The sequence below is a fragment of the Larimichthys crocea genome, chromosome XVII, assembly GCF_000972845.2.
Source record: "Larimichthys crocea isolate SSNF chromosome XVII, L_crocea_2.0, whole genome shotgun sequence".
NCBI lineage: Eukaryota > Metazoa > Chordata > Actinopteri > Sciaenidae > Larimichthys > Larimichthys crocea.
This window is the reverse complement of record NC_040027.1, coordinates 21545273-21570975: the sequence shown is the minus strand read 5'-3', so window position 1 is coordinate 21570975 and position 25703 is coordinate 21545273. Positions and strand designations below refer to the sequence as shown.

The 25703-nt window shown below is 40.0% G+C and overlaps 1 protein-coding gene across 1 annotated transcript in view; it reads right to left on the bottom strand.

Annotated features, from left to right (window-relative positions):
- pex5la (peroxisomal biogenesis factor 5-like a) overlaps positions 1–25703 on the bottom strand; it is an 85776-nt gene that overhangs the window by 4574 nt on the left and 55499 nt on the right. The window contains exons 5-14 of the mRNA XM_019258890.2: positions 24594–24717; positions 24014–24107; positions 23693–23722; positions 20515–20610; positions 10631–10747; positions 9280–9423; positions 7506–7576; positions 5523–5741; positions 3534–3699; positions 1473–1630 (exon numbers count right to left, since the gene is read on the bottom strand). Coding sequence (XP_019114435.1) covers positions 1473–1630; positions 3534–3699; positions 5523–5741; positions 7506–7576; positions 9280–9423; positions 10631–10747; positions 20515–20610; positions 23693–23722; positions 24014–24107; positions 24594–24717 — 1219 coding nt within the window. The remainder of the gene's footprint in view (positions 1–1472; positions 1631–3533; positions 3700–5522; positions 5742–7505; positions 7577–9279; positions 9424–10630; positions 10748–20514; positions 20611–23692; positions 23723–24013; positions 24108–24593; positions 24718–25703) is intronic.

The window sequence follows — 25703 nt, the reverse complement described above, 5'->3', positions numbered from 1 at the left end:
ACAAGGAATGTGTGACCTTGTCCTGTTAGCAAAAAGCTGACTTAGATTGTTAAATTGACAGTTATGACTGAGTACTGTAACATTTTTTTTCCAGCCAGCTTTTGTTACACATAGATACATCTATGGTTTTAAGATACGCAGCTACAGTAGTTCACTGCTAGTAGTAGTCCCTACAATGGCAAGCTCCTAGCACTGCCCAATGGCAGCTGTGCCAATTGTAGCTACAACTGTGATCTGTTAATTGTTCCTCATCAGAAATGTTTAAAGTATGCTCAAAAGACATTTTAACAGCATATGCCTTAAACATGGTCAACTGTACAGTGTTTTCTTGTCCTTGCTATGTCCAGTCTGGAAGCAGCTCTTCCTCATGAGGATGAATTACTCTCCTCAGAGATGCCGATGGCTGCATCTATTCACCAAGCCAAGTATTTGTTGTTCTAACATGCTAAATGATATCCCGACTGGATGTGGAATTTAAAGTGTTTGCATGTTTGGCTGCTATGATGACATGCCAGGGTTATTACTGGGACCAGACTATGTCTTGGCATCTGTTGGATACTAGTTAATTTCTGATCATATTGTACTGCTTGGCACATGCAAACTGATTTCTTGGGGCCTGGTTATCTTTTGGATGTGGTCTGGCAGATACCTTATGAGTTATCGATGTTATTTTGCATATAAATTTTTTTTTTGCCAGTTCACAACAGGTTTTTTGTCACATACAAAACTACACTCCTCCACACTCAACCAAGGATTTGAGACATATAACTTTTCCTATTTAAATTGGAGGTGCGACGACTGAATCGTGGACAGAAAATGAATAAGCAACAATTTTAGTAATAAATTAGTTGTTTTGTTTTCTTAAGCAAAAAAACATGTGCTGGCGGCAGCCTCTTCAAAGAGAGGATTTGATACTTTTCTTTGTCATAGTTAATAGTTTAAATTCACTTTTTTTAAATTCACTGTTCGTTAAATAGAGCAAGCAATCTAAATACATGACCCTGGACTGTGGGAAATTATACCAGATATTTTTCAGTATTTTCTGACATAACAGACCAAACACTGAGAAAGTAATAGGAAGATTAATTGATAATAAAAATTATTTTAATTACATATGCTGTATAATATGTTTTGCCGCAAAGTTTAAGGCATACGGCTGCATAATAGGTGGACTAATTATCATCTCACTTCATTAGATTGTACTGTATAGTCTCTTCAGTGGCCGCAAGTGCTCACTTGGCAGCTGGTGCCTGCACAGAGAAGATGTACTTCATATTATCAATGCCTGATCTATGCTGTGCTTAGTTTGGTGTATACTTGTAGTGAGGTCAGAGTATATTGATTCCAAATATTAGCTGTGTGCATAGTCTCACTGTCTCTTCACCTTTTGACTTATCTTTATTTATGCTACCTCGAGTAATTCACCGTCACTGCAAGTGTACGAACTTCTCCTATAGCTCCAGGTCACTCACCTGTGCGCCCCCAGGTTAATACAGCTGATGCCCAGGTTGTAGCGGGATCTGATAAACCCCGGCTGAAGTTCTAGGGCTCGTGTGTAAGCCTCCACAGCCTCCTCACTCCGGTCACCGTTTGCCAGCGTGGCCCCCAGGCGATTCCACAATAAGTAGTCCTGGATGAAGGGCGAGCGGTGGGGTTGGTTGGGGGATAAACAATGTCAGAAGGTGAAGAGAGAGTGAGAGAGAGTGTGTTGTTAGATGCTGCCTGCCTTGATAATGTGCATGCACATTTCTGGATGTATTTAACTAATAAACACACTGTAGAGTTCCTTTTAGCATTAATTAAAAACTCAGTATTCTTTCGTTATCTTTGAGTCTTTCCACCTTTGGACCTGATGAAGTAGCTGACTGTCTTTAACAGAAAAAGTGAAATAGAGTTGAATAATCTGGCCTACAACACTCAGCCTTGTATCTGCACTGACAGCATAACAAAGCAGTGTTAGAGCTAGATATTTTTTTCCCCTTCGATGAACAAATGACAAGGAAATGTTTGGAGCGTTACACAGCTTCCTGCTATGGTGTAACCTAACAAGGGTAATTTAAGGAGAGCTGAGTTACATCATGCAGGATGTCCTTGCTGTTGTTTCCCACCTGCAGGTTGACAGGCAAATACAGAGGTCATGGTCTGCTACATTATAGGGGTCTTTCATCTTTAGCTAAGCCTGGCAACGGGATATAATTATCTCCCTTTGTGTTCAGAGCTATTTTTCCAGCAGGGGAGCAGATATTACCAAGTCAAATATGGGAGGTTGGATTTAACAGCCGAGCTGGCCTGGGACAGCGCTCGGAGGACAGAGACTGATTTGCATGAAGGAGATGCAGAAATGGAGAAAAAGTTTGTGCTCGTAATCGTGCGTGCCTGTTTATTGTGTTTCATGTGTAAATGCTTTTCAGCGTTTGAAATATGCCTCAGTCTGTGTGCACTAGATCTTGCTCTATTCTTGCGCATAAGTGTGCCAGTCAAGAGTTCACGAGACCGGATTTGGCAGCTACTTGCTTCACATATTGCTGCGACAGTTTTTTTTTTTTATGTGCTTCACCGCATCTGTTTGCATGAGCTCTCCCTTGATAATTATGGCTTTCTCCCTTAGGATGTGTACAAGCTTGAGGGCTTCATGTGTTTGCACGGGAGCATGTGGTGTGTAAGAGATCGTGATTTTCAACTGTGCAGTGTGTGTGCAGTGTGTGTGTGTGTTGGCAGATCTTAGGCACAAGGAAATGTGTTTCTCAGAGGCAAGTTGCGTGTCCAACTGGGACACAATATTATGACTGTTATCTCGCATCTCAGTAAGTTAGTTTTAGTTTCCGTGCTGACCCTCCAAGACTATAAATAACCTTTATTGTTCATTAATTTATTATCATGAATCCTGTACTTGGTGAAAACATACAGAATACTGTATGGCACTCCTATTTGGATGAAGATCATACTATGAAATGTTGCATGACTCCGTGTAATGTATCAGCCTGTCACCAGCTAGGATACTTGAACAAACTAGCATCCTCAAATTATTACTGGGCAGAAATGGGTAGCCTGTGAATCACCTGTGAATTTCTGAATGAGCCTCTGGTTATCTATACATAGTATTTCACGAAAAAGTGAGATAACATCATTGGCACAATGGAGTGCCAGCTTGAGTCAACCAGTTGTCAGACATGTTGTGTTTGTAAGAAAAGTGTTGTATCCCATGTGTTCAACAACCAACGCTTACAGTCAGATAGTCAGGCTGGTTTTGAGATTTCTTTGAGATGTCAGTAATCCCCAGTACAGCACAGACAGTACAGTACTGAAACCTGCATAACCAGATAAGGCTTGGCCTATTTGGAAGAAGTTTTGTGAGCTCTGTAACATCATAAAGCATTGCGCTGTTATATATGGTATATATTTGGTTTCATTAATATGTCAGTGTACTTTACCGTGCACTTTTTTCTTCTTGTCTTCTCACAATGAGGCTTGATGTGACCAATGTGGTTATCCGTGTCTGTGTGTGTGTGTGTGTGTGTGCATGTGGTTCCTACCTCAGGCCGCACCGACAGGGCTCTATTGAAGGCCTCCACAGCTTTGTTGAATTCTCCGCTGAGGTTGTAAAGCACCCCGAGCCCCGTCTGCAAATCCGGGTCGATGCTGTCAGAGTTGTGCTGAACTGCTTCCAGGAAGAGCTCCTTGACCTCGGGTTGCAGGGAGCTGTGGACACACACGTACACACACACACAGATAAGGATTAGTGTGACTTAATGCTGCTGAGTGAGCGCTCTTAAGATTGCAGAGCTATGATGTGCACTGTACTGCACGTCAACTTTTATTCATGAAGTGTGAAAAAATAGCGTGAGAGAGAGAGAGAGAGAGAGAGAGAGAGAGAGAGAAGAGGGTAAAGTGAGGGAGGAAGACAAGCGGGAAATAAGAGCAAGGAAAAGAGTTGAGTACATGCAGGACTAGTGATATTCAGTTTAGTTTTTCATCATTGGTTGAAAATAGTTTAGTATAGTGTTTGGAAACTATATCACAGGAAATGAAGGGGGAGAGAGAGAGAGAGAGAGAGAGAGAGAGAGAGAGAGAGAGATGAAGAGCAACATACAGCAAAAGCCAACAGCCAAACTGTTTTTCTATGGGCCTGGGTCAGTCCACTTAAGCTGTGCCTTGCCAAGTCAACCCGTGGTGACGTTCATTTCCACTACAGCCTCACCGAGGGGGCTATCTGCTCTGAGCCTCACTGATGTGGTCCTACTTGATAGCAGCTTGGACCACTGCCAGACCTGTGGAGATATTCTCCCCTCAGCTGCGTCTACTGCAACTAAACCCTTATGTGTCTGTGTTGAAGATGAGAGAAAGCCTTTGTGTTCAGCTCTCAGTACTTTTATACTCAGTACTTTTTTTTCTGTAGTTTAAGTTATCTTTCAGATATTGGCCTTAATTCATTGATTGCTTTCTAGCTGTATTGAAGCTGGGTTTAATTGCTATTATCACAAACTGGACCTTTCTTGCTTTCTTTCTTACATTAAACACTTTCTTTAAACACTGCGTTTGTCATCAGGCTAGCAGAGCTTCATTAGTGGTGTTATTCTTCAGTAAAATGGGTCTAGTTGAGCAGATGTGGACATATTCTGCACTATTTGATCAGTGGGTCAGCTTGTAATAATGTAAGGAGTATGAAGAACTATCTGTCCCCTGTCATGCACGTCCCTCTCTGCAATGACACTATGTTCACTCACAGGGTCTAGACCCATAGCTTGAGAACCAGTTTGCTAAAGTGAAAAATCAAGCGTGAAACAAATGACAGCTAGACAGCTACTTCTGCCTCAGTGGTCATTTGTTCCTAGCTTTTGGGTAAAGATAAGGGGTGCCCTTTATGTTATATCCTAGTTTCCACAAGGCCTGTCATAACAAAGGGAGGGAGAGCAAAGAGAGAGGGGGAACTGTAGAGAGGAGTGTTCGAGATGGATGTACTACGCAGCAGAAATGAAAAGGATGATGAAGCATGGATTAGAGCGGATACCACAGTAATTGGGATGTACCTGTATCTCTTCACACTGACTAGACGATTAATGATTTGATAAAGTGCTGTTTTACCTCGGGAGCAGAATTAGACCTTTTCAATCTGATATGCCTAACAACCTAATTTTTCTGGCTTAAGATAACATACACTGTCTGCCTTCTACAGCAGTAAGAGTGGTTTGACAAGATGGATACGCATATCTCCATGTATGCCATTTCACCAGGGAAATTACACCCATAGACCTTGAAATTTTTTTGCTGTCCCTGACAGAGTGATGGCAGTCTGAAAAGGCTGGTAAAGTTCTTGCTTTTGAGTGTGCAACATGCAGCAAATCATAGTTTGTTTGTCAGTTACTCAATGACTCTGATCTGAATTATTAGGTATAAGGTTGAAATAGGGTTGTGGTATTTTGAAGTTTTAAAACTCATAGATGATTTCTCTCTTTGTATTCATCAGGTCTCAAGTATCATTAAACTGTCTGTTTATTCTATGTCTAGTCACATAAATACTACACCTTTCATGTCTGCCGCTGTTGGGAGCATAAGACAGCCGACGTTGGGAGTTTGGGGATCCCATCAAGTGGGTCTTGCCCTTCAGCAGGTGCTTGTACTTTGGATTGTGTCGCAGCCAGTGGAGCAGGGCCTCGCAGGCATCATTGCGCATACCAGTGTTGGTCAGGCTCACTGCCAGAGCCATGAGGGCTGGAAGGTTGTTTGGGTGGAGCTCCAAACACCTGGATAGAGACAGGACCCGGCCATGGGAGAGAAGAGAGGCGTAAGGTGTGCACTTCAAAGGGAAATCTAGATTTGACAGGCATTAATTGGGACAGGCTAAAGCAGGAGAACATCAGGCGGATGCTAATGAATTCTGGGTCAGGATGGATGAGCTGCACCTCTCTCCTGCTCTGCCTCTGCTGCAGAGGACCACGTTTGCATGCTGCCCTCAGCAGCAGGGTTAGATGATTTGCATAAGGTTTGCATTTAGGAAAGAAAAATGCCTTTGGCGATTGTTCTGGAGCTAGACATGGAAAGTATGTTTGTGCAGCTTGCTAAAGTTATATCACTGGTTATATCATTGGGCCTACAGCCACTAAGATCTGCACTGGCCTTTTGTAATTGAAAAGGGGTGAAGAGCAGCGCTATGTTGGATGAACAACTTGGATTAGTTAAGAGACTGGAGGAGAGGCCAAAACAAGATTTAGCTTTCATCAAGATAATTTTCAAGCCAGATTTACTACAGCTGATGTGCCAGTCTTAAATCCCTCATAATCTCAGTCAAACCAAATCATTTCAGCCCTCCACTCCAATGTGCTGTAGGTGAAGAAAACATAAACTTTGGTTAAGGCCACTCAAACCCACCAACACTTAGACAGGTGTGTTATTTGTGCAAGATGTTTAGCTTCCCATGGGTACAAGGTGCAAGAATGGAAAGAGAAATTCAACTATCCATATTTTTCTAGTCCAGATAATCATGTTTTCCAGGGACAGTCCCAGATTTGGCAGAGTTGTTTGTATACAGAGTTGAGTAGGCTGCCCATTAAAAAATATATAAAATAGAGCTGTGCAGGAAGCTCGCATGTTTTACAATTAAGAGTGAAGCATAACATAGCCAACAATGTTTCTCTGGTCAAATTTTGTGTGATATTATTTAACGAAGTGGTAAAGGAACCCAGAATATAGCAGGATAACATGGTGCCAACTGAAGTGTTGCAAGTGTAGCAACAACAGGACTAATGCCAGGTAAACATCTAATCTCACTTCATACCCAAACACTCCCCTCACAGATGGAGCTGTTACATAATACACACACTCAAATGTACGCCGGGCAAACTACATGAGATTTCAATGGTGTTTCAGAATGTGCATGAGTCTTTTGGATTAACTGAAAATATAATCTTCGCATCTATCATAATCCCATTTAAGTAGACTAGAAATGACATTTTATTTAACTTTCATTTTATTTTATCTGAATGGACCATCTATGTCACACAAAAAGGAAGGATGCTTTTTTTCCTGAATGACTGACTTTTTTCGGTTGACTTGTCAGTGTTCACACTCTCAGATAGGTGCAATTTCTGGTTTCAGCAGTGTTATGAATGAAAGTGGGTCACCTCCCATTGAGGACTCTGTTCATTTCCTGGTTCTGTGCAATCACCACCCATGTGGGGTGTCTCTATTTTAAGAATAAAAATCGTCCTTTCAATCATTGGTTGGTAAAGTAAAATGGTAATGCTGCTCTTCTTGGGGCTATAAATATAACAAAACTCTTTACATCGATTTTGAGTTTTTTTCCTCTTGCTGAATAGACTGTTGCCGTAAAGTTCATTAAAACCTCTCAGCTAAATTCCATACGCTGGGCTTCATCTTTTAACATGACATTTTCAGAGCCCCCCTTCTGCAAACATATGGTGTCCCTGAGCAGTAAGCTGTGAGCTTCGCCAAGTCTGACATCGATTTTTGCTTTTAAAGGAAAATTTGATGCAGTTGTTTCTCCTCACCTCTGGAGGGAGACAATCGCAGCCTGCTCATTCTCATTTTCAGCCTGCGTGGTCCCCAACACTTGCCAAGCCTGCAGGGAAACAAAATACAGGTAACAGTAAACAGCAGGGTGGAAACTTGGACTTCATAGCTGGGATTCTCCAGGGACTGAAACATTGTTACAGTGGCTCAGCACGGCCAGTCAGGCACAATGAATGGGATTCAGCAAAGAGCAAATAATGCGAGTGTTTCAGACACATTCTCACAGTGTAGCTGCAGTGCATTTCAACATTCAGAGCTACATTGATTGTAGAACATTTCTTCATGAGGTGAAATAGGGGTACATGCAACTGTGATTAAAAACTGGCAATGTGTTAAGTTTGAAGGGTTGTTCTTGGATAATCTCCAAACATTAGAAAACTAATTTATTATTCAATGACACTGGGAAGCTGGAAAATTATAGAAGAGAGAAAATTTGAAGACATATCAAAGACAAAACAGCAGATTAATCAATGAACATTAGTTGCAGCCCTTCATTTATTGGAAGGAACTAAGTATATTAAGTGCAGCAGATAATGAGTATTAAAGCTGCAACAAAGGATTACTGTCATTATGGATTGTGTTCTCGTGGGTTAATTAGTCGTTCTGTCTATAAAATGCTCGAAAACAACAAATCACAGTTTCCCAGAACCCAAGATGAAGTCCTCAGGTTTCAGACTTTGTCCTAACCCCAACATATTCAATGTCAAATTATGAAATGGAGATATGCAGCAAATCTTAAATTGGGAACAAGCATATGTTTGCCACATTGACTCAAATGAAGACTGCACATTCATTGTCTCTGTTAATCGCATTAGATGTTAGATAGATAGATGACTACATGTTTGAGTAATTAAGTTTTTTTTTTTATCCTTTATGTGATTGTGTGAGAGGTGGTCCTCAGCAGGGAGACGCAAACAGAAAATACCCTTGATCAGCACAAGAGGGCAGACAATGATACAGCTAACAAATCCAAAAATGTGAGATTAAGAGATTACTCTTCTGTATTTTGTATCTGTGAGGGCATGCTTAATAACCTGTTCTGAAGCTAATCTCTGTGTGTTCCACTCTTTGAAATGAGGGTCGAAATTATTTCTGAATGATTCAAAGGTCTTCACAGTGGGGCAATAAGCCACTAAGCACCCTAGGAGGAATTTTGGAATCGTATTAGTTCCATACACTGTGGGATAATCCTCTCTTCGGAATAACCGGCACATTTTTGTATATTCCAGGGGATTCCGAAAGTGCTTTGTATGGAGGCTTTGCTCTTTCAGCCTGCAAAGAGGTCACTTCTTTTGAAACGGTGTACAAAAAAGAGGGAAAACCTGCGAGATGAGCTATTATTCAGATCACTGGGCAAATGGAAATTCCCATCAAGAGTATGAGCAAGTTAAGCATTTTTTCTACAGTAAACAATTCTGTCAGTAAGAAGAAAGAATCTACAGGCAATCAGCATCTAGCCCGAGGGTGCAGCCTAAATCTACTTCACACAGCCTGTAGTCAATGAGGCATTTTTCCTTTTCAGCTTCTCTCAACACGAGTTACTGGCGTTGGATTTAGCCTTAAGTTGGCGCTGACACCCCAACTCCTCCAGTTGGGTCGACCTGTGCAGGACTGCAGTCTTACCATCTGTGCTGTAAATATGCCTCCATCCCTTTTGAAATTACATACCCTGCTGTAAATACAAATGTCACAGTTAGCTTGGAAAAATACAACGTGTGTGTATGTGTGGTTGTGTGGATTAAATGAATTCACCTCTGAATCATGAGGGTCCTGCAAGACCGCTGCTTCCAGCAAAAGCACAGCGTTTGGCAAGTCTCCTTCTCGTGACTTCTTTAGTCCCTCATCAAATGCATTAGGCAAGTCCTTATAAGGATTATCTGTGTGGAAGTAGTAACCCTGTCAGCGAAAAAAACAAACAAACAAAAAAAAAAAAAATAGGGACAGTGGCAATGTCAGTTTCTCTCATCCATATTCAAATGCAAACTATGGCAACTGTCCTGTGTAGTTGTATATTTAAGCAAAGCTCCAGCCGCAGAAATTGATCTTTCCTGCTTCACATCAAACCTGGGCTGAGCTCTTCGGGATTTGTCTGTTCTCTTTAAATGTTAAACTTTGCATTTCCAGTGTGTGATTACCCTGGTGTGTTGTTGACCGCTTCTGAGCACGATGACTTTGAAGCCGCTTTTTCTTTAAGAACTAACTCTGCGCTGGGGTCAGTCAGAAAGCCCAGATGTCTGATCGTGTATGAGTTCCTGATATAAGAAGGTCAGCTAATTTGTAAATTATACTGCTCAGCCATATGCACTGTCCTCTAAAATCCCCCCCAAAAACATCCCCTTATATGATATATGGTAGTAATGTACACATAGGATAGAATGTAGACTGTGTTATACCCTATTTTGAAAATGTTCTATGTATACCTTCTTCCTTTAGCTTGTATTTTAGGTTTCCTGTGAATAGAGAAATGTCAACAGCCAACAAGAGGTTTAAAAGAACAGACATTCCTTTTTTTGTAGAGAGTTAGATGAGAAGATCACTACCAATACCAAGTCAATCATCTCTGAAGTCTAGCTTTAGAGATGATTGACTTAAGTATAGGTCTGGAGATGACCTGGAGATGATTAACTTAGCTGAGCATAAAGACCAGAAGCAGCACATACCAGCACGAATTCACTAACTAGTTCACTAATCAAGACATTATATCTATTTTGTTTGAGAGGTATGAGTTACCTGGTAATCTTAGATTTAGATATGTTGGTAGACATATGCTTAAACTTTGGAAAGATCCAGTCATTATGCTAAGCTAAGCTGGCTCAAGCTTTAAACTTAACGTACAGACATGAGAGTCTTCCCATCCAACTCTCTGCAAGAGAGCAGTAAGTGTAGTTGAACTATTCCTTTAATTTAGGGGCATAGGCTTTTTGTGAGCTCTCACTTTGGGAGCTATGCATGAGTCAGATCTTTATATCACACTTTAACACTCATTCTATAGCTCTAGACAAGCATGCATTGTTCACGACACAGGGGCTGTCAGCACTGTATATCTCTTCATCAGTGTCAGTGTTTCTGCACATGCTGATTGCAACATTTTAATGATGGTGACCTTCTCATGTGGAGAGACACTTGAGGGAATCTGCGCCTGTTCGTTTTCCGTCAGCCAGTTCCGCCGAGCGAGTTCTTCCCACTCTGCCTGCATCTTATCCCAGAACTCGGTATCTGACTACAGACGTCAGACAGAGAGAGAGACAGAGAGAGAGGGGGGACACAGTGAGGGGAAGGGGGATGGATAGACCAGTGAGGGGGAAGAGTGATTAATGCTAGGTAGAATAGAACAGCTCTTGTAATTTTCCATCATCCTATCATTGGAAATGTCACATCTGTCTGGCTTACTGGCCGGGTGTAACGTATGGACTTGATGACTCATTATATTTGCAAGTCAAGGCAGAGCTCAAAGCAACTATCCACGCTTAAAATGCAAACAAATGGGTAGCCTCACCCACGGAAAAATCGATACACAAGATTAGAACATACTTCCACTTTCAAATTGATTGACAGGTCTTTTATAATGCAAATGAATACGTAACAGTAACAGTAACTAAATCTAAGGTATTAGAGGTGTTTTCTGATGTGGTTACAGAATTAACACCAGTATTTGTAGGTACAGCTACAAAACAGACCTATATTTTAATTTTAAATGCACAAAATGCTCAGATAAAACATTTGCATGTGAATAGACACATTTATGTGGTCAGACTGGGGCTTGAACCTCTAATAGCTTGACATTTGAACAGTTATCTGTTGCCATTTCAATTAGCTAACCAAATCCTTGATCATGTAAATATGCCAATCCACCTCCTGGAACAGCTTTTCATTTTCTATCAGTCAGAAAAACTAAAGTCTGTAGAGTGAAACTATCAGATACAAGCCTATATTCAGTATTTAATTTTAAACACACAGCATGAATTGATTGTATCTCATTCCAAATCCTTTGGCACGCAACCTTTTTTTTCTTTGCCTGCAATTTAACATAATGTAACAACATCCTTCCAATGAATAACACATAATTGGAACTGATTCCACTTTAAAAACTTATTAAAAGAAAACATTGCACATTTCCAACTTCTACTTCAAACTCCTGCCAAAAAACGTTGTACACTTCAACAGTGCTGACAGTGTCTCTAAAAGCCTCTGCTGTGCGACTAACTGTTATAATCACAGTAATGTTGAGATGGATGATGGGTTTGCCTCATTTCATAACTTATGAACATGGAAGAAATTGTTAATTTATACCTTGCCCTCAAACCCAGCATTTCATTAGATTAGGTGACGACTGTGTGTGTCATTTGTTCAGAGTAATCAGGTTAGCTAGACAAACATGAAGGCCTGAAACACAGATCAGACCAGATGAGTAGTTTGGAAAACATGCAGACGAAAGGAAAAAGCAGCGTGAAGAGCAACTTGAGGAAATATAATCACGAGTCAGACATACAATTTTCCTCTTGAGTTGGATTTTTTATTGCAATGGCACAGAAAGTGTTGTGGAAAAACTTGAAGCTCTAGTTTTCATGTTTAATCTTGGACCAAATATTAAATTGTAATAACCATGTGAAATATATGATAAAGTTTCTTATATTTAAACTCATCTGCACTCATTGTATGGATCGAAAGTCACAGTATAAGTTTGAAAATACATCAGTGATTTTATGTATATTTCAGAATTCCTACGTTGGATCTTGTCTGTCTTTAACTGACAGAAAGCTCTGCTGGTCTAGCTTCTAGTTCATTTAATCACACAACATGAAATGTACTCTGCATATTTTTAGGATCAACCTTAAGAAAAATTAAAGCTACAGTGTGTAAGATTTAGTGAATATGGCAGAAATGGAATATAATATACTAACCTCGTTTTCATTAATCAATCATTATGTTTTGCTCAGAACAAACTAAACACTGGCTCTTGATATATCCTTTCTTGTTTTTCATGTTCCAGGGCTTCCATAGTTTCTCTTTCACACTAGGAAGCAGAGGGTGAAACGAGGGAGTTGCAATCAACAAATACACCAATAGTTGCCCCTAAATCCTGCATACTGGTCTTCATGTACTGAAAAATATATGCAAACTTCTATTTTTCTGTTAGATAAACCTGTTCTTGTTTCTTACCGGATTCAACCTTAGTCAACACATATCCAGTCCAAAGAGTTGAAACTCAAGCGGTACTTTTAAAGAGATGCTAAAATCCTCTTCACTGGTAAATCACCATAAGCCACAGATGAGAAGAGAGGCTCAGAGCAAGGGCAGGTTGTTGAAATCGTAGTCCAGATTTCACCCGAATTGGTTGACGTGAGAGAGAGTCAAACAGAGTCGTTGAATATCCTTGATCAAGCAAGCATTTATTCAGTATAGCAGAGATCTCTAGAGATCACACTACAGAGCATACGTCTGTTAAAGCCAAACGCCACGTGAGATCTGACAGTTGTAACTACATAGTTGTATAGCTTTTGTCACTAATCACTCCCCTGGCTGTCACCTGATTTGTCTAAGCTCATCTGCTGCCGCCCTGTTTACGTCTTACTGGCATGACTTGGTTAAAGTTGTTTACTTCTATCTATTTCCTACAAGGACACAGGAGACGGTTACCGTTATGGCTCAGATAGAAGATGGTTACAATTGTAGCTTAATTTCACATTCTCTAGGATGGGAGGATACTGAGATAAACAAACAGCTTCACCTTAATTCACCCTGAGTTTAAAATCATACACTATTCCAACAAAGCAGTAGTACATTCTGCATTGTACTGCATGTGCCCTCCATCCACAAGGTCTAGGGATCGAGAACCGGTTCTTGTTGTAACTTCTGCAAGAAGTTACACACGCTCGATTCCAGCAAGCACGACTAATTATGCCATGGAACATACAGAAACATTTGCGCACACAGCATGCAATATTTTTAAATGAATGTCGTGTTTTTGACACACTCCGGACTGGAGATAAATCTCAACCTACTGCATCTCAAACAGTTAAACACATTAAACGTGTGTATTTGCCACAGTTACACATCGTTACTAGGCTGTGGGCCTCTTTTGACCTCGCTGTTGGTTTTGTAAGGTCGTGATACTTCTAACTAAAAACAAAGTTGATGCTGATCAAACTGTTTGTTCTCCTTTTTTTCCAATAAGAGAATCGATAAGAGAATCGATAAAGAATCGAATTGTTAAGCAGAATCGATAATGGAATCGGAATCGGAAAAATGGTATCAATTCCCATCCCTAGGCAGGTCGTACTTGACTGTGAACCCAGCACTGTGCTGCTGTCTTGTTTGTTTTATGAAAAAAAACTATTGTTAATGTCCTGCATGTATTTCAGCTCACCTTGGCTTTCATCCACCAAACAGCAGCTGGCTTATGTCTGATTATGTCATAAAAATCACCACAGTCTGTCACTGCAAATGATCAAGGTTGCAGCTATTGTATCACATGATGCTTTTTTCCACTCTTTACCGATTATAGCCCTGCTAGAGTATTATTTATTGTTGTATTGACCTGTACATGCACTGCACTACATGAATATTTGCTGAGTACGGGATAGACTTTGAAGTCTTACACAGCTTTTCTTGAGACATACAGCTTCTTTTTTTATTTTTATTGTACATACAGATCATGGACTTTGTGAGCTATGTTTCTCTGAGCGTACAGTATTGGTGCCGCAGATGCAGTTAACATCATGTCTGTTTCTCATGGTTATCCACAGTTTTTTTGTTTTGTTTTTTCAGCTGACTGAGTCCATGATTCTTGGCTGTCTTCCTGTCAGAGGCAGAGCAAACAGGGAAGAATAATGTCAAACAGAGGAGAACAGCCTCATGTGACTTGAGTCCTCTATGACCAGAAACTCATCAGTACATGGCGGTACTGTATACAGTAAATCTCTGTGTAGTGCCACTGTAGAGGGAAGCAAGGTCGGAAAGATCTACTGTAAGGATGTGTATGTATCTGTGTCAAAGGCCTCCTCATCTTCACATGTTAGAGGGTTTTGATTGATACGGAGGCCATAGTGTGGCCCCTGATGGTGAGAGATGGCAGGTAATTAAGGGCTGCTGACTCTCAGACAAATTGCCTGAAGGTGAGTCTCTATTGTTGGCTCTGAAGTTCACTATCACTCAGGGTGAATACATGGAGGAGGTAGCAGTGGACTGGAAAAGCCATATATGCATTAGATCTTATACTGTAGTTCCAGTTCTCCAATTGATTCTCTGGATATTTCTTTAATGTGAATATATTTTATTAAAGTAGTCCATTACAAGTAAAAGTCTTGCATTTACAGTGTTACTTTGACTATCACGATATTATGTTTTGTGATACTATAAAAACACTTTAATTAATAGTTTAGAAGCAAAGATTTGTGGTAGTGGTTGCCTTTTATTAACTACTTTGTTTTACTCTGATTGTAAGCTTATGGTGTTGTGTTTTTTATACTACTTAAAAATTCAAATTGGAAATCCATTTTATTCATTCTTTTATTAAAATATCACACAAACGAAAGTGATGTTGTACTCAATATCAGCACAGCTGTGCAGCTGTGATTCAGTGAAGTACAAGCCCCAGTTAGAGTAATAAGTACCAACACATTATGATTTGTTTGTTTATTTAATCAATTATTTGGCTCCACCAACACAAATGGTTCCACAAACTGGACAGAGACTGCACTGTTGCCAAGCAACACATCAAAATCATTTGGTTTATAAGCCAGTCGACCTAATAAAGTAAATAAAGTACTTGAGTCTATTGTTACTTTGCACCACTACTCCTGTTACAAAAAGTATGATGAACATGGAAGTCATGTGACCAACAGTTTCAACTTTTAGCCCTGCAGCAGATTTGCTGCACAGCCCAGTGCCGCTCCTGGCCTCATGCAATCTTCAGCTTTATGCACATGTGAATCGTTCTCATGCTACAGTCATTACGACCGTTTGCATAATACAGTCAACATTTTCTTTTTCCATTATTTCTCATCGTGTTGTAGGCCTGTATTTGCACTGTGGCCTAGTTCATCATCTAGTTTGTGTCTCATGGACAGTCACTTGTTTACATCATGATGTCTCATCTAGTGTTTAACTTGTCCACTCCCTAATTGCACCACGGGTGACAACAAATTGCTTGTAGAATGGAAATTGAGTAAAGATGCGGACGTGTTTTTAAACTATTAAGAAATTTTGTCATATTTCTTGGTAACGCTGTGAAGGGCGTTTTTCACACTGACATTGGCAGTTTAATTATGTGGAACAAGGCAAGGTAGTTTATATCCTGTGTATCGCTGAAGCGAACCCATAGCTGTAACTCTAATTTCAGCAGCTCTGATGAAGTGTTACGTGAAATGGATTGAATCCAGAGCGCTTCCTGCCACCAAATGTGTCACCACTGTTTGTAAATGAACTGGGGGATGGAGGTGGGTTGGGGATTCATTAGTTACTTCATGAATACATTATTGACAACGTAGATAATGATGGCAACACCTACAGAGACTGCACATACAAATCTGTCTTTTGGTGTCACCCACTTTAAGAAAGGTATGTTTTGCCTCAAGTATCCAATTAGTGTTTCTTAGTCAGCGGGACTAATGCATACTAGTGTCAGGAAGGTAATTTATAGTGAAATAATGATGCTAAGTCAGCTAAAATGGCCTTAAAGATAATGGTACAGCTATATATGTTGCTCTAAGAAGAGGCAGATCACAACCATGTATCAATGTATACATATTTGACTCTGAAATGACACTCTTTACACTCTGTAGTGAAAATCTGTGGACCATTTTGCACATGATTAAAAGTATAAAGGGAAATGTCGGCCTATGCTGGCTTTGTAAGTATGGCAACCATCAAACATGCTATTTCAAGCAAGAAAAGTAACAATTTATCATGATCCGCTTTTCTCAGTGCTGAATGAATTATTAAAACCCATAAATTAGTGGCTCCATTTTGTTGAATGAATACATTTTTGGGGATGTTTGAATTTCCATTAATTTGTTGCCTTATCAAGATTTTAAATACTTTGCTTCCAGAATCAGACACCGTAGTAAAAAAGTATTTGATCTTAAATCTGCGTGTGTGTGTCTGTGTGTGTGTGTGTGTGTGTGTGAGTACCCCTCAAATGGACTCCAACCTTATCTGTGTATGACAGTTTGAGTTGTGTTAACTTGGGACTCAACCTCTGGAGGAAACCAGGCACATGAATAGGGTTTACTTATCCACTTTGCCCGTGAGGTCTACATAACAAAAAGTCTCATTATTTATCAGTGACACAGAGCAACCTCCAAAGGGGAAAAAAAGCTCTCGTCATCATCAGAGCAGGGCTGGTCTGGCCTTTTAATGTTAATGAGCCACCCACTGCTCTGCAGTCCAGGCCAAGTCCTCGGTCAGCGAGACAAAAATAGGAAGCTGGAGTCCCGATAATGTCACTCAGAGAAGAATAAAATACATTTCAGTGGACAAAGTGCTACAAATGCATTCTGGCGGACAATGTGATCACACACTTAATGTTTGTCTGTAAGAAGAACACACAGAGCTACTGTGGACACAGCATTTTTCTTGTACTAAACTCATGTACTGTACTGTACTCATGAATCAGCTGTGACTTGAAGACATATGAACAGTGTTCTGGTGTGTGTTGTTGCTTCGTAACTGTGGGCTAATTAAGGATGCTTTGACCTGTGGCACAATAATAATACACTGTTGCCAGAATTGGCTTGGAAGTGAACTGAGACTGAGACTGCTATTCATTTTTGGTACAAAACAGGAATTGCAGTTTAGAGGAAGCGGTAAAAAGTAAAAATCAAGAATTGTTTGCAGCTAGCCTGAGAATTAATCGAGGTCTGACCCAGAGTCGTACGAGATATGCTGCCTTCTCAATATTTTGGCAGACAGGACCTCATTCAGGACCATTATTTAACTTTTATGTATTATCTACAATGTTAACTTAATTCACTGCTGTATGCACCTCTTACCATATGATTTTCCTCTTTGGGATAATTAGGTTCAATTTTGATATACAATTGCAGGGTATTTGGTAGAAACTTAACAGCTCCATTGAAAAAGTTTGCTGTCTCGTGGTCTGCTTGACAACACGCTGATGGAAGCCGATGATGGATGTGAGAGCATTACTCCTTTACTTTCCTCATTCCCCGACCATTTGAGCACAAATCTCTAACTTCTAGGCAACTGTGCTGCCTTTGCAATCTCTCACGAAACCAGAACTACCACAGACCAATATTCTATTCTATCCAAGATAAGAGTGAACCTGTCCTGCTGCTGTTTTAATCAAACAAGAGGCCACACAGTCACCTTTATCTTTTCTTTATCGTCACTATGGGAGTGCTTTCTCATGCCCCACCACAAAAACTCTGTTCCCATGTCACAATTTAGCCTGCAGCTGTTCTCGTGCTTCTCTTTTTAATAAAAGTATTACATTGTCATCAGCTTGGAGTAATTGACAGTATCCTCATGTGACATGGACAGTCACTTACCTACTCAGAAAATATCTCTTTATCAGCCTCTTTATAAATGAATTCAAAGCGAAGTTCTCCTTCTTGGCCCGCTGCCATTTTGTCCTCCTCTTTTTTTTTTTTTAACAGATTTTGTGGATAAAACCTACACTTTCTCATCAGTGCCAGCATTGTAAAATTGATTATATCTGGGAGCCTAATTCCTTGTCTACTCCCTCTGTGAGTCCTAGTTTTCTTACATTTGGCTGCTCCATCTAATTGGATGAACTGACAGAAATTTGGTGTGCTGATTTAATGTCATGCCTCTGCCATCTGAGCCATCTCTACCTCATTGTCTGTATAAGTATGAAAGAGCATGCATATGCACAGCTACTTAAATGGAAATTATCTGATTGTAGGCTTTTACATTGGCAGCTGAAGCCAAAATGGCTGACTACTTGCATCAGAGCTCCCCCAGAGTCGAGGCCAGCACTCAGACTGCTCGATCGAAGTTGCGAGATACTGTTACCAATCGATGTTCCATGCTCTGACGTTTGTCCAGGAGCATCCCAGATTTCATCCCTTACCTGCCCTCTGGCTACTCAGACTGTTCAATTATTTGGGAGGATACAGCTCACAATTTATACAAGATATGACATCATTGCTAACTTTGGGACGGCATCCCCAAAGCGGACGACCCAGTCCTCTGCAGCTGCTCCTCTCACTTTCTCACCATCTTCCTGTTGCTGTTTTATTATTTATTGACCATTTCACATAGCCCAGTGTGCAAGTGTACTGTAGCCCTCAGTAAAGGTGAAGTACTTCAATACTGCAGGGTACACAGCACACACATTTTCTGGAAAGGGACATGTTCACCGAGTGATCGAGTGGTTTTAACAAAACTTTCCTGGTTACAGTACAGAAACTCAGCTTTTTTTAGTCGCTCAGGTAGCTGTTGTTGGCTGTACATTTTCAAAAATATAATATCAGCTGAAAGAAAACCCAATAAAGTATCTATTGCAAAATAGGAAAAGTTATTAAAGTGCTTTGAGCTTCAAACAAAAGCTTATTCCTTCCCACAGATGTAGGACGATGTTTTCAAGTCATTTTCCATGTTGTCATTATGGCAAACCTTATCACCTCCCCGATAGCACAAGAACGTCATGCGTACTTCACAACTCAACACATGCATTGTGTTGATATTGTACAATTGTATGAAGAATTAAACTATATCTAATTACTGTGACTTCAGAATCTCCTGTGATATCTGATACGTCTAGCCGTAAAGTGACTGACCCATTTACCTTCCTATTGTTAGCCAGCTTAGAATCGTGAATATTTTTTCTGGGTCAAACACTCTGTGAACTTCAGTGTGTGAATTTAGCACAGACTATTAAACTGTCGGCTAGCACCACAGGGGCAAATTCATAGCAGGAAGCACAATAGTCCATTTGACGAAGAGATAAAAGAGCTGATGGCATCAAATGGCAATCAGCTCTGTGGGGCTTCAGGTATATGTATTCAAATAGCTGAAACCATTATGAGGCTACATGGGTAATGATGTTGGAAATATGATACTGTGAAAAAGTTTTCTTGGTTTAAAGTTATTGGATTTTAATTTTTTTTTCTTTTCTATAAGCGCTCTACAGTAATTTTTTCAGTGCTTTCATGGAGATTTTTATACTACAGATGTATAAATAAAAGTATGAAAAATATATATCACCATTATTTTACTGTAACGGTTCAACATAGGGGGTTCAAGGGTCCAGGCAGCCCAATTCTCAAGTCTCAACCATTGCATGTGAGACAGTCTTGGGTGCTTCTCATTAAAGAGTTTAGAGAAGTGGCTGTATGCAGCTTTTATTTGTAGTGGGGACATTAACTGAAAGTACATTTGCCAAACCAGTCAGCCAGTCCTAATTCTTGAAGCCTTTTCCATTTTAATTCCAAAACCTACTATTTGAAAACCCCTCTGATAAAGCATAAATGTCAATGTATCCAAGTTTGTCTTTGAGTGTGGCCTGAATCTGCTACCCCTTGTGGCAGATGAGGAAAATAACTCCCACTACAATAGTTTTTTTTTCCATCACTGTCCGCTATAAGGTGCAGTAAAGCATATTTCAGCTTGACATACCAGAAAGAAGCAGAGACACTACACAAGCCAGATAAAGCTGAAATGAACTGTTAATCTTAAGTGTTTTCAGACACTTTACATAGTGATTACAGACGAGAAAAGGGTTTATAGATGAAGACTAAAGGGTTTTGTTGACAAATTCTATGTGTGGTTAACTCACGGAGCTGCTTCCTTTGAGATATATAGATAAACACTTTCCTGGGAATCAGTATCCTGCTCAAAAAAAGTTCAAAAACTCAAAGCTGACAAGGACAGTGCCTCGACGAGACAAAGTTCTGCAATTTAATATTGAAAAGCCAACTTGGTCTTTCCTGTTAGATCTCATTATAGGTCAGCGGTTGACAGATGACAGATGTGAGGCGTACTAAGCAGCACTCTGCTTACCTCCACAGCAGCCTTGGCTCGCTCAAACTCTTCCTCCAGGGACTGATGTCTGGACAGGAGGGCGCTGCCCCAGCGCTGCTCCTTGCTTAGGCGAGCCTGTCACACACACATTTCATAACATATACATATATGCTCAAACAAAAATACATTAAACATACTCACACTCACAATCACACAACACGTTGCAAACGCACACACTCACACCCAAATAGCACACCACATCACACACACACACATACACACACACACCATCAGCCACAGGGTAGGGAGAGTGTGCAGGGTCAGCCGTCTCTGCTTTGTCAGGGACGAGTAAATATCCCTGCCTCGACAAAGCCTCTGACATGCTTAGGAAGGCCAGCAGAATCACTACTGTCAGCATCTCGCCCTCGTCTGAATGCCATGCTCCTCACCCAGTCTCTTTCTGTTTTACCCCCACCTCCCCCTTTCCTGGGCACCTGCACATGCATTATCAAACTGTGAAATGTGCTGCTAGCCTCTCAGTTACAAACTTGCATATAAGGCCTTGCTCTGCTGTGCAAATAAAAATCTGTCAATTACACGCATATGGTTTTGCATTACGAGAGTGTGGCACAGTGTACGTGAAAACGCTTTACACCTACACATTTAAGTGCGAGGGATAAATGATTTTGAGATTCCCTCTCATGCACAGATGTGGTATGCCACTAGATTTACTGTAAATAGCAATGTATCCTCGGGCAAGCAAATCTATTACAGAGACTGAGGAATGTGTGTGCAACCAATGACTTCCCCCTGCTTGGCAGTCAGGCCAGCCAGTACCTGTGTAAATTCCCCATTTTACAGACTTCCATTAGGAAAGATTAATTAGAGGTTACTTAATCCCAGTATTAATGGAAATGGCCTCATCCATTTATTGTAGATAACAATTTTTTTAATTTACAAGAACAATTGCATGCAGCGTTAAAAGAAAATCTCACCACAGTTACAATAGTCTTTGCTTTGTTGCGTGAAGAAACTGCTGGATGCTGTAGGCTTGTTAAAGGAAAAATCCACCCAAAAAGACTATCACTTTTTTCAAGATAGGTGTTGACCGTTTTGTTTTGTTCTGGTAGATTTTGATTTAGATGAATTCCCCCTGAAGTCTGGGAAAGATTTAGCATTCTGTCAAGAGATTTCCAGTCCAGCTAAAGTTTAATACCAGAAACAATTTCAGCAAAATATCAGTGATTGTCAGGCTCTGGTGCCAGTGTTTCAAAAACAAAGAGGGCTTCTTTCCAGACTTACAGTTTTTAAACTTCAATACAGGAGGAAAGTCAATGCAGAAGAGGCAGCAACACAAATTTGTCTGCCAACACAATACTCAATAGACCAAAATACAATGCAGCCTGATGTGTTTTGAAACAGGAGCATTACGTTGACTATCCGGTTAATGTGTTCATACTAGGGCTGGGCAATCGTTTCTGTTTTTCATACTGTCCAATCGTGGTTACTTAAGCTCGCCGACAGACAATCCAATCCAGTTGGCAAGTGGGGTGGCAGTAGGAAGGAATAGAGGGATACATGTGACAGCATGCCAATAAAATGCCAGCATGGATGACTTAGTCTTATACCTGGAACACACCGTGAGACAATGCTGTCATTTCAGACAGACCGAAGCAGCTTACTTGGCAAATATTGATTTTGCTGACTGACCTTATAACTGTCACCGGTAGATTTTATCAACTAGCTAATGCAGCTAACATCAGCGTTGGCTGAAAAAACTCTGTACTGACCTGCTGACTCTTTTAAGTTTAGGTCCCTTTAAAAAGGGATATTTAAATCCATGTTATTATGCTGGAAGACTGTGGCTAAATCTGAATGTCCTTGGAAAAAAGTCTGCATCCTCATCAGTTTATGATTCATATAGCTAGAAGACATGGAAATAAATACACAGAATTGTTCAGTGTAGAGCCAGTTAGATGAAACTGCTGACGCATAGTGTATCTGTTTGCCAATAACCTCCATCCATTTGTTTCAACACAAACTTGTTTGCCTGTTTAGCTTGTTGTTTTTACTTTTAACGTTTGTCGTGAACAGGGCTTTTTATTTTATTTTTTATTACCTGCAACCCCACAAACCTATGTTGCTTAATGATGAGCTCATTGGACTTGGAAATACTAGTGTGGATAGTAAGCTAGTTAGATGGCTATGTTAACATTTGTAGCTCATGTTAGTGGAGATAAACACACCATTTGGTCCATTCTTTACAGTTTTTGGTTTTGGAAAACCTAAAAAAAGTGTCCAACCCTCCAAAATTCCAAGTACTACAGCTCTTTGCCCATTGCTTCAACATGTAGAGAGAATCCAAAGCATGACAGGAAAAGTTATCATATACAGTTCAATTTCCACCAGTTTCATTTGCTGATGAAGACCGTGAGATGTGGTTGAAAGCTCTGAAAAAGGTAGTTTCTAGTTTATTTATTTTGTTATTTCATAAATTGATCTTGTCACTCCTGGAATGTATTGGGCACTTTAAACTAATGATATCTAACTGTTTGATCGTGTGAGGGTGGATTTTTCCTTAAGGCTCAGATTCTTGGGACATTCTCTCGTGTCATTTCAGTGTGGAAATCTCATGCAACACACACCTCCCTTTTTTGCATGCATTTTTTTGTTTGTGTGCGCATATGGTACCTGCCAAGTGAGAAACTAAAACCACTGTTTACATTGTCTCTGTCAGCTATTATGTAACCCCTGAGTAAAACAAATACTGTATTTGTTTGCCAATAACTTCCCTCCATCTCGGACAGTTATCTTTAATCCCAAATCTATTATTTATCAGAGTGCTGAAAAGGTGATGTATGTTTAGCTAGCCTGGTGAGATCAGCACTAATGGGCTCAGAGTAAGGCTGCTAAATATTTCATAGGCTATTAATCTAATAATGGCGTCTAGAAACAAGACCCCTTATGCAGACCTACATAGAGACATCAACTCAGGAGGAAAGCGCTTGACATTTGGACCTCGTAGCACCACAAAGGAACAATCTCAAGGCCAACAGTATATCTAGATTTCCTTAAAGGTGCATTTTGGCTTCAATGCAATCTTCACTTTTTTATTTTTAAATCAAATTTTATGAGATGGGGTGATGCTTTTTTTTTTTTACGGTGCAAATGTAGAAGTCTTTCAGTAATATATGAAAGGATGCATAGGGAGGCTTACATGTCTTCCACTAATATACTGCCTGTTGAGCTGAAATGGAAGAATTGTAGGTGTTAGGACAAAATGACGGATAAACAATTACACAACACGGTGTGTCATTAGACAAAAAAAGTTTGCATTAGGGCTACATTAGCATGCATTAACATGCAGTTACTAAGTAAGCAAGTTAAATTAATCATTTAATCAAACTATTATGAAGGCTTAACTGTCTCAAGAGAGATGCGTGAAGCTTTCTCACTTCAAAAGAAAGTTGATTTCAAGTGCAGACAGCGCATACAATAATGATGATTACTGCCTGCTCCTGACGTACTGAGCACTTACCTGAGATGCTAGGGCAGACTCTGGCTCAGCTTTGGTATTTACTTCCAAGGAGTTCTTATTCGATGGCTCTAATTGGGTTTTACAGTCTATGGACCTAAAGTAGAAGACAGACAGGTGGTTACAGATGTTTCTGATACAGTAAAAAGAAAAAAAAATCCACTACACCTGTAAACAAGTGTTAGGGAAAGATAGTGGTTTTGGCCAATTAACTATTGTTAGTGTATGGTTAATGCTCGACAACTAAAACATGCAATATTTTTTGTCCACGTGGGGGCAACAGGACAAGCTGTAAACACAACATTTTTATAAAGACGATAAAGCAACATTGAGCAAAATTAGCAGACATACCTGACTGTGTTCACCAGCTAGTCACTGACTTTTTATGATGGTGTCCTGCATGAAAATCTGATGTGCTACATGTTCCTCAAACATCTTGACCTCAATGTGTACTTGGGCTATATAACAGACACACTACTTCTTGTATTGGCACATAGGAATTGTCCAATATGTTTTTGTTTTTTTAAGGAGACTGATACAAAATGCTGTTATCCCATCATTGCGTGGTCAGGACAATACCTACCACAGAAACTCATTGGATGAATTTTTAGAAGAACGCCGTCTCTCCAGCTTCCATTTTCTGTTGCCGTTCCTCTCAGGGTTGGGGTTTAGCTCCTCCCATTTGTCCAGCGGTGAACCAATGGTGACTGGTGACATCAATGAAATAATTAAGAATAAAATAATCATACAATCATGAAACAGTCTGAATTGACAAAGGAGGGTAATTAAGTTAATTTGTTGAACATCAAAAACACCCTCAACTTTGATTAAATGAAACACCCGACTCTAATGTGTTTTTAGCTTTGTGTTAAAAAAAACAAAAAACAATTAAATTTTGCAATGTCATTAATACTAACACTGATTTAAAATGAACTAGTTAGGTTGAAAATCAATCTTTTAACACTGGGCTGAAGCTACGAATGGAATACTTCTGATAGGACAAACAGCCAGATAATTATTGCCGTTGGTGTCTAAACTAAAAAACAGGACATTCAATTTTGCTGGTAAATGATGCCGCAGTTATTATGAAACTCACTGCCATGAATTATTCACTACACTGTAGTTGACTCACTCTGCATAATTAGGTCTCATTGAAGACTTTAACCTTTTCAACTGGCAAATACAAAACTAATTGGCTGTTTCCTCTTAATGTCTTTTAAGATGATGCCTTTCATTACAGTAGAGAGGCTTGATCCTTTCTCGAGCTCATCTTGAACATGTGCAAAGTCAGATCCTCGGGGATGATGGGAGTGTGGGGGTTTCTTTTGAGAAACAAGGAAATGAGGCGGATGGTAGCAAGATGAAGCAGGGAAGGGTGCTGCGTGACATGATAGGATTTCATTTTTATAGGTGCATATGACATTACAGGATTCATTCTATTCAATATTCAATTTAGTGTTGATATAATAAATCATAACTCACATGTTGATAGGCCTGGGTAATTTTCTATACTAGTGTTGATACTGATACTACAAGAAACCTTCACTTCACTCACTGAGTAGATTCACAAGCTGTTCTTTATATAGATTAAGGACTTTCTTCCTATTTTTGTTGCTAAAACTGGGTGGAAACTATTAGTTTTTTATAAAGCCTGCATTGTAGAACCGATCCAAAGACTTTAGGGTGGTGACGT